The 9221-nt window shown below is 34.8% G+C and overlaps 1 protein-coding gene across 2 annotated transcripts in view; it reads left to right on the forward strand.

Annotated features, from left to right (window-relative positions):
- The window catches only part of LOC106456864 (serine/threonine-protein kinase tricorner-like), a 65869-nt gene that overhangs the window by 30932 nt on the left and 25716 nt on the right, over nucleotides 1-9221 (forward strand). For both annotated transcript variants that reach the window (XM_013916235.2, XM_013916236.2), the window contains exon 4: nucleotides 3546-3597. In XM_013916235.2, coding sequence (XP_013771689.1) covers nucleotides 3546-3597 — 52 coding nt within the window. The remainder of the gene's footprint in view (nucleotides 1-3545; nucleotides 3598-9221) is intronic.

Here is a 9221-nt window from a genome sequence, read left to right on the forward strand (position 1 = left end):
GAGTTGGCGGTGGGTAGTGATAACTAGCTGCCTTCCCTCTAGTCTCACACTGCTAAATTAGGGACGGCTAGCGCAGATAGCCATCGTGTAGCTTTGCGCGAAATTCGAAACAAACAAGTTCATCCTCTGACTGTGTTTTCCTGTTTGTAAATTTACTAGTAGTTAACCTCACATCCATGTTTCTGCAGGAAGCCAGTTTCCAATATGTACTCTTCCTTAATGCCAATTACCCACAAATCATGTTGTATAGAGAAGTTTCCCATGAAGAGAATGACTTCCAACTTTCCTCTTGCTGGAATTTTATGCTCACTTACTGGACACATCAATTTATCTTCTTTCTCTATTTCTGGGGGTAATTTTTAATCGTTGATTACTAGATCGGATTGAAAAATTGTTGCCATAGAACCAGTGTTGATCGACATAATCCACGCTTCCCATAAATAAGCCCATTGACTCATGTATTGATGTTTTAAAAATAATATATTCCTTATTTGTATTGTAGCAGATAGTATGTTCTCATCCTCGAGATATTGTTTACTTGGTTTAATATCAATGACTGATTCATCATTGTCTTGGTTGTAATGTCCATGTTTTCCACACTTATAGTAATATTCTTTTCTTGTCATCCTTTTTCAGAGCAGTCACTAGCAATATATCCTTTGAAATTACAGTTTAAACACCTTCTGTTTTGTAGTTTACATCTTCCATACTGTGTAGATAACTCTCTAATTAAAGTATTTTGTCTGCAACTCCATTTAAGTTGCAATTGGAGCACCCACTATCATGTACCTTAGTTCTTCCATTTTGAGTTGTCTGATGAATCATTTGAGACCTTCTAGACTTTCATCAGTGAGAGTTGGTGTTTCTATACAATTTGATCTGATAAGTTCATAATTCGTGGATTGCGAATTTACCTTTACCTGCAATTTTAACTGGCTTATCAGCAACTGGACACTTTCTTTTAAAACAGGAGTGAAATTTTGCCGGTACTCACCGGTACTAAGTACCGGAACTTATTTGTGCTTCTTTTTTTTCTTTTTCAAAAACAGGTCCACTTCACTCAGCTGAGTACCTTTACTTTTTTTGAGAATTTCACCCCTGTTTAAGGTACATCTATTTTGATTATGTCTAATTCGTACATCTTCATCTGTTATGGCATCTATTATATGATTGTGAGTCAATAAATCCATCATTACATGTGGCGCATCCCGGTAAGATAGCTGGGAAAGCCTTTACACATCTTCCACAATTTAAGTTAAGATTTCGTCTTTACCCCTTACTCAGCTTTTAAGTTTACTCTGGAAACTCCCATCTGGTGTGTTACTCCAAACATGTTTGACAAAGCTGGATAGATTGTTTAATGCTATTAAAGCTGACCCTTCTATATAGGTTGTAAGATGAATAACTTGTTGTTCACTATTCCATTTGCTCACTTTGGAAATGACTTTGAACTGAGCCAGATATGTTCCTCCTGGTGTTCTTCCATTATATTCTGTGAGTTTCTCAATTGGGTGATGTTTTTAAACTTGTCTGCTAAATTTTGGACCTTGATTAGTTAGTGATATATTTGGAGTTGTCCAGAAAGGTCTGACAGACATCAGTGATACAACAATAGAAATACCTGGCGTGGACCAGATTGGTTGTCATATTCCATATTTCGTATTTAATGGTGTTTGAGAATGGAATTCTTTTGTGGATGCAGAGAGAGATGTGGCTGGTTTGGTACTTACATGTACCAATTCTGCAGGCTATGTTTGTTGATAGGGTAAACTCTCAGAAAAGGTATTTGTTAAATTTCCCATCTTATCAACGATACAACTCAAAACTGGCTGACTAAAACACACAGTAATCGATCAATAACACGCAAAAAGATTCACTAATTAACTAACTACTCATCTGCTAACTGACTTGCTCACTGACTAAACTTTATAATTGATGAACTGATTAATTATCCCACTTTCTAAGTGGCTGCCTTAATCATTCACACATCAACTCACTCCTGTATTATCACATTATTATCCCTCATAACTTCTGAACATTTTAAACTTAATGTCAGATCTGTACTTTCAGGAAATTTATAGTAAACACACATTGTCATTACATCTTTTAAACTCCCTCTAGCAAACAAAACATGTGAATTAAAATATAAAGAATTTAGCCTACAACAATATGTAGTAGAAAGGCCATACTCTATTTTAAATTTAAATGTACTTTTGAAATGATAAATAATACTGAGACAAATAACCTAATACCATAATAATATCAAACTAAATAGCTCAAACTAAGTATCGAAACCGGGTTTCGACACCTGTGGTGGGCAGAGCACAGATAGCCCATTGTGTAGCTTTGTTATTAATTACAAAAAAAACAAATACTCTTACTCCTATAGTATATAATTGCATACCTTTCTAAGTTCTGGTTTGGAACATATTAAACCTAGTTGATATTATGTCCTAAATTTAACTTTGGATAATATTTTCTGTATTATTTTGTCAAGGAAGCTACCTATTGTTTTTTAGGATCGTTGTTTTGTCTCCTTCATTACTTTATGTGTAGGGGATTGGCCTACAACTGTCAAATGGAACAAAGATACTTCCATATTCCTGCAATCCTATTTATGATTGGTAAGAAACAGAGAGGATGCGGCTTGTAAGAGAAGTTTTGGTGTTTTGGAGGCCTGCTGGGAAGTTTTGTGTTTTTGTGTAGATTCATTACTGTATGTTATTGCTATTTAAGTAGTTCTAGGATGAAGTACAATTGTAAACAAACAAAAACAGAAACTAGAAAGATGGAAGCATAACATGTAGTTCATGATGTTCGAGGGATAAGTTAGCCAAGTTTTATTGTGTGTCATCGTAGGATATTCAGCAAGGAGCCTGAATGAAATATGTAGATCTCAGCTCATCCGGGAAAAGACTTGCCTTGCTGACTTCTGACCTTTGAAGCAGATTGAGTTAGAAGAATTATCTTATGTAATGTTTACTTCGCTCATGTTATGCAAGAGACATCATTAAAATACAGGAGACTAAAAGTCATATCTAAATTTTGATGCTGTATTTCCCAATGGGTCAGCAGTAAGTTTACGGATTTAAAACGCTAAAATCTGGGTTTGATTCCCCACTGTGGACAGACTGCAGTTAGCCTTACACTAAAAGAAACAAATTCTATGCTGTATAATAATATCAAAAAGTAATCGAAATAAAAAAAAAGAGTTGGTCTGTATCGTATGTTTGTTATAAGTTCAAATTATAGTATTCGTTTAAACACAGTTAGGTGTATGAAACTACAAATTATATCTTTACGTGAAACTAAAGATTATCAGTAATTTCGTATCACAACCTTCGTATAAGAGGGTATTTATCTTGGAACACTTTCCTAGTTCCTGACCTTAATTGATTAATTTGTATTTAGAGAGTTCATGACAGTACATCAAACTTAGCTAATCTAATTCTTAGTTTTCTTTTTAGATGAGTATTTTTATCTCAAAAAGGAAAAAGATGAAAAAAGAAGATATCCCTACAATTCCTTTTTATTTTATTACACAGGCATGAAAAATTAGAAGAGATAATGAAAATGGAGGAGCTAACTGAGCAAGAGGTAAAAATTTAACAAAGTTTTAGATACTGGTACATAATTAAGTCTTAGGATTTTTTAATGAAATGTTTGAGAATGATAAGTGGCTTGAAAAATTCAAGTTATCGAGACAGACATGAAAACATGGCTGAAGGACAAAGTGCTGATTAAAAGGTTTTTATGCAAGAAGTGCTAACTTCAAATAAATCTAATGCTTTGCATAACCCATAAAGCCAGTTTGTTTGAATTCCATGTAGAGAACATTAAATTAGACTCTTGAGCTTAAACTTTCTTTTCAGGGGCTGGAAAAGAATTACGAGTGACTATTGACACGGTAAATACTGAAATATTTTAAGGGATATGATACGCTGCCTATACACAACAGATTAATGTTTTTTGTTATGAATCAACAAGCTTAGTTGCAGGAGTCCGAATATGAGGAATTATAAGTAAAGGCTCAAAAGACAAGATTGGTCCAGATGTTTGATGTGTGCTGAAAAATCTATGTTTTTTAAGTGTTATTTGATTGGAATAGGTGAGTTGTAGCTTTAAGTAAGATATTAGTAAGTTTTATGATTTATTGTTAAACACAAAACTACACAATATACTATCTGCTTACCGCGAATACCGAAATCTGATTTTTAGCGTTAAAAGTCTTACCACTGAGCCACCGGAGGAGGGGGGTACATTTTATGGTTACAAAAAAATTGGGGGGGGGGGTTAAGAGAGTGTTTAGTACAAAAAGTCTTATTGTCAGGTTTCTCTTTTTTCTTTATTAGTTTGGAGAAAATACTAGTTCTGCATCACTTTAAGAGCCAATATTCGAAGTTTTCGAAATCAAAAGAAAAAATAATATATATATAAATATATATATGTGAGAAGTGCAAGTTAGTTTTTACATGTAAGACAACATCGAAATAAGCCAAACTAATCAAACATTTAGACTCTTGTGTACCTATATAAAATATACCTTCTTGTATAATAAAAAAACGTTATTACACACAATGATTTATAAACAAAAATTTTACAAATTTACAAGCAATATAAAGTTTTCTTTCTAGTCTGGAGCTTTTTCGACATTTTATCGAGGGTTCACGATGAGCGAGTTAATTACGAATTGACGAAGGTATAATTCACTTAACAGGAAGCTAGCTAGCTTTGTCCTTCGTTATTCATCAGCCACACACGCCGAATTTTTTTACCAGTGATGTCAGGTAATATTTTCCTAAAAGTACTAATGTCCGATGAGAATCCACTGAAGTTAAATGGTTTTTAATGTTTCAACTTTGTAAATGCTCCTAGTCAAATATCTGAAGTTTTCCGATTGATAAGCATTATAACAATCACAGTTATGGCTTTCGAAGTTTATAGCACACTGACTATAGCAAACTAATAATAGATACTCTATTTTCTTTGGCGCGTCGCGTTGGTTATTTTTATAAGCGTGTGAAGAGTTTCTCGAAATTTCACTTTTACGTAACAATACTGACGCTAACACAAGCGTTTATGTACACACATATATATTGTTGATTCTTACTCTAGAGAATCTTCTACAACTTTGGAGAATAGGCGGGAGTTTTGCAATACATATTCAACACTATAAGCTATCTATGTTTTTAAATATAAAGTTAATCTAAACAAACGTTGATATTGAAATAAATATATAATAAAAAATCCGTCACAATATAAGAAACCTAATTCACATTAAAAGATTCATTACAATATTATAACATATTAACTTTAAGATAATTGATGTTATGTATAATAGAATTATGGAATAGTATATATATATTAGATTAAAAAAATGAAAAGCAATGAATTAAGTATTGTTCAGAAAACAAGTCCATTATATTTCAACTTTTCAAAAAATTGAAAGACTCGGAAATGACCTTGTAGAACCTCGTCTATTATCCATTTACCTAGTTGAAAAATATATTACAAACTGGTCTGTATTTTATCTAATATTGTAGATTCACGTAATCATGAACTTTTTATGCATATGTCTCATTATTTGCTTTGTAGAACTTGTTTCGTGTGATAATGTAAACATTTAACACACATATATCTTATCGTTCATTAGTGATGCGGTTTTAGTACCCGTGTAATTAAAATGGCTCCATGCTCTATGGAGAAAAGGAGGAAAACCAGATTGACCTGGATGCGATGACAAATGACTCCTTATTAGATGTGAGAAACCTATATAATGAGTGTTGATGGTCTTCTGTACTTCAGCAGGCATTCAAGAGCTTCTTGTTATTTTGATCCATCAAGATAACATAACCGTGGTTGAACATTTCAGGCACCATTGACAATGTCATTACATCTCTACCAGATCTTTTGAGTTCGAGTACACAGATGGGAAGCTACCAAGAAGGGGTTACCAACTGTTGGTACGCTGAGATCAAGTTGGGTGGTCTGCACAGTGAGCTGTGGATAATTGTATCTTATATTGCCAAAACCCCTCACTGGATAACTTATTTTGTAGCAGCTATATATCAACTGACAGATGGGCGATATTTGTTGGCTTGACCCAAATAACCTCCCAAATGCATAGCTGTCATCACAGTCTGCACGCGATTTATCGTCACAGTCAACGCATGATGTACCCTAGATAAAGTAGGAGATTTATAAATACGAGAGATGATGTGTTGATGCCTTTTGCGCACCAGGACCTCGTGTTTGAGTAGTATCAGGCTGTGGCTGTGTTGTTATGACAAAAGTCACACGAACGGGCACGAGTGGGAGTGTAACATTTAGCAGAATATAAGAACTTGAACTGCTAGAAAGGAGTCAATGTTAGTGTTAACACAGGCTCCACAATCATTCATAGAATGACATACAAGATGGCAAATTTTTCTTGCTACGACCATCAGAAAGTAGCAAGGTGGAAAACATTATGCCTGTATGCATTAACAGTTCGGCAAAAGGAAAACTAGATTGCTTCCTTAAGTGGTTTTGCCAGGTAGCTTCATGGAATTCCTGAACATAAAAATCAATAAAGCAACATCTGCTGCTTATTTTAAAATTCCAGCACTAGATGTCGTAGAATATCTGGAACTCGATCAATTTTGTAGCTGAGGAGTAAATGTTGCAGAGCTGCATCAAAAATTCAAACAAATGAATATTTAAGCTATCTATTGGGCAGAATTCAATGCTCATTAAAGTGATGCCCATGAAAATGTAGCTGTATATGCCAATGAACTGTGATGCTTACACTGTAAAGTTACCCCAGAATGGTGGCAGTGAAGAAAACGATATCTTAATCCTTAAATTTGTGGAGGGATGGACTTCCTAACGAGCCTGTGCAATATCACTTACGAGTTGAGACATCATGTGCAACTAAAGTTAAATCTCTGGCAATTCAGTACAAAATATTAGCTTTAACTAAGTCGATTAAATGTTAAAAGCCTGCAGAGGTTTACTTAAATAATACAGCATGAAGTGTGCTGACCTAACTTTATGGAAAGCCACAACAGATAGCGTCACATTCATAAAAATAAACTGGTAGTTAAGTTCAGTCTGAGTGGTAGCTATATCGCAGTCTTTCTGTGCCAGTTATACTAATGTTGGGTGTTAGAAAAAAAATAATAAATTCTGTTTTTAGGTATGGACAGTTTGGTCATTTTTTATGTAAATGTTCTTTCCTTATATCTAGACAGGATCCCACATGCCCTGTTAATAGGCTGAATACTCTACAACATACTCAAGGGGGATAACAGGCTATGAATACTGTCAGGTTTGCTGATTTAAATTTGTGAGTTTGATTGTTTGTTTGTTATGAATTTCGCGCAAAGCTACACGAGGGCTATCTGCGCTAGCCGTCCCTAATTCAGCAATGTAAGACTAGAGGGAAGCTCTTGGGCTACTCTTTTACCAACGAATAGTGGAATTGACTGTCACATTATAACGCCCCAACGGCTGAAAGGGCGAGCATGTTTGGTGTGACGGGGATTTGAACCTGTGACCCGTAGGTTGCGTGTCGAGTGCCCTAACCACCTGGCCATGCCGAGTCTGTGAGTTTGAGATTTGGTATGTACACTAATTTGGAAGAAGGCATTTGTATGTCTGTTTCTTCAGTTCAGTTCTTCATTTTTCTGAACACCCTCGATTACATTTGGCCTTGAGCTCTTTTTGAGTTTAAGGTCTAATGGTTTAAAATAGAAATTTCTGTCAAGATAAAGTATAATAAAGTTCGGTTTAATGTAAAAATGGTGTTTCATGGCATTCTGTGGACAAACAAAATCTCAGATAATAACTCCAACTAGTTTATCAAGATATATTCATATATGGTGTGTAACTATGGCAGACAGGCTGTGGCCATACTGGAAAGACCAGCCATTGTTATGGTGCATGACAGGAATGTAACTGACATTAGTGTAAACAATCTAAGCACAGATCAGTGCAGAAAGATCAGGAGGTAACTGTAATTTGTAAATGTATTGTATGGAACAGAGAGTTGGCTGGGAAGAACGCATATCATCCAGCTTTACATAAATACCAGAGAAACATGTCCTGTAAAGCAATCCTCATCTAGGCTTCTTTGGAGCACTAGGAGTATAGTAAGCACTGAGATAGATAAGAATGCTGAAGGATGGGATCACTTATCCTTCAGAGAGTGTTTGGTTATCCCCAGTAGTGATCGCCGAAAAGGGGGTATATTGAGTTTCTGTGTGTACTTTGGATAAATGGATGAAGAAATGAATATAAATGCATTTCTCTTTATCCACATAGTTAAAAGGAAGCCTCTTGTTATTAATGAGGTAGATGATGAAAGTAGTGTCAAGACTGGTTTAAGCACACGAAAATGCTTCTATGAATTTTGCATCATATTAAACCAATCTTTGGAGTAACTGATAAAATTCGCATTGCATGGTTTGTTCTTGTTGGTTGTTTTAGAACAAAAAAAACTACTTTGGGCTATCTGTTACATCCACTGTGGGAAATCGAACTCCGGAGGCTAGCACTGTAAATCTGTAAGCTTACATGGTTTGCAAAATGAACAACATGTAATTTGTGCCAATGATATTCTGTTTTTTTATGGCACAGATCCGACTGAAGTTAAAAATCTAAGCATGGTAATTTATTTCCTGTGAGAAACAGGTCTGAAAATGAAACCATGTAAAATTTTTTTCATGCAGATGCATTTAGTTTTCTCAGGCATATAGTGAGTCGTGACAAAGTGTATATGGATTTTGTTAAATATGAGGAGTGTTGCTTGACCTGACACTATAAACAAGAAGGAAGTCTGGAGCTTTCTTGGCTTTGTGTCATATTATAGATACTTTGTGCCAAATTCTCAACAATAGCAACACCAATTTTGGCATCAGTTAAAGTGGATTTTTTTTTAGATAGGCTGTAAAGTAACTTCAATCACTAAAATATGCCTTGGGTGGTGCTGTGCTGTTGCAAGTATAGGGCGATATATAATGCATAATAGCATCCGTAACATAAGTTGACATCTGCTAAATGTTGTTACTGTATGCACCTTCATCATTATTTGCATGTCTGAGAATTTACTGCTCGAGTAGATCATGTATTATTATTATTATTGGTGCTCTGAGAAGCCTATTTAGTGATTCGAAATGGTGTATTGAAGTGTTTTACACTCACAAAAAAGAAACATATCATTCTATAGGTATTTGAAGAAC

The sequence above is a fragment of the Limulus polyphemus genome, unplaced genomic scaffold, assembly GCF_000517525.1.
Source record: "Limulus polyphemus unplaced genomic scaffold, Limulus_polyphemus-2.1.2 Scaffold266, whole genome shotgun sequence".
NCBI lineage: Eukaryota > Metazoa > Arthropoda > Merostomata > Xiphosura > Limulidae > Limulus > Limulus polyphemus.